We start from the raw sequence: 632 nt of genomic DNA, 5'->3' as shown, positions 1-632 counted from the left end.
CTCTCTCTCTCTCTCTCTCTCTCTCTCTCTCTCTCTCTCTCTCTCTTTCTTTCTCCAAGTTCCTAACTCGAGAACCTCTCCAATGTCTCAGTTTGCTGGTCCTCTTTTTTCCATTTGGTCTTGATTGGTGCTATTTGAGGTGACCTTTGATTTGATTACCGGTGGTGGTGCTGGGTCGGGTTTTAACACACCTCTTTCCCTGTGCTGTTCCCAGGGAGGATATTGAGCTGTGTCAGTTGGGCGGCGTGTTCTTTTGCTTTCAGCCTCAGAGCTGCTATGCTCGAAGCCCGTCTGTCTGCTGCAGCTGTGGCGGGGTCTGAGAGTGCACTTGACTGCACCCCGCTATCCACCGCGGGAGTGGGCTGTCTCAGGAGGGCCGCAGCGGTGGAAGCACTAGTCAGAGGAGCCATCGTGGAAAACAGCCTGCGAAGGAAGGAAACACTGGAGTCACCAAGCAAGGCCGGCTAGGTATTGCCACATACACACACACACACACACACACACACACACACACACACACACACACACACAGAGGTCCTTTCTCTTTTCTAATGAGCTCCTTTCACCACGTGTTCAATTAATGCATTGAGAGCCTGAAATATGAATAATGTGACTTTTACTTGGACTTGGGG

General features: G+C 51.1%; 1 protein-coding gene across 1 annotated transcript in view; it reads right to left on the bottom strand.

Moving 5' to 3' along the window:
* Nucleotides 1–125: 125 nt before the first annotated feature.
* Nucleotides 126–632, bottom strand: part of LOC123255510 (homeobox protein ARX) — a gene marked incomplete at its 5' end in the record, with an annotated part of 6,395 nt that continues 5,888 nt past the window's right edge. The window contains one exon of the mRNA XM_044684287.1: nucleotides 126–423. Within this exon, the coding sequence (XP_044540222.1) occupies nucleotides 183–423 (241 nt within the window). The remainder of the gene's footprint in view (nucleotides 424–632) is intronic.

The sequence above is a fragment of the Gracilinanus agilis genome, unplaced genomic scaffold, assembly GCF_016433145.1.
Source record: "Gracilinanus agilis isolate LMUSP501 unplaced genomic scaffold, AgileGrace unplaced_scaffold47671, whole genome shotgun sequence".
Classification (NCBI taxonomy): Eukaryota; Metazoa; Chordata; class Mammalia; order Didelphimorphia; family Didelphidae; genus Gracilinanus; species Gracilinanus agilis.
Note: the sequence above shows the minus strand (reverse complement) of the source record. Positions and strands in the feature narration are given on the sequence as shown.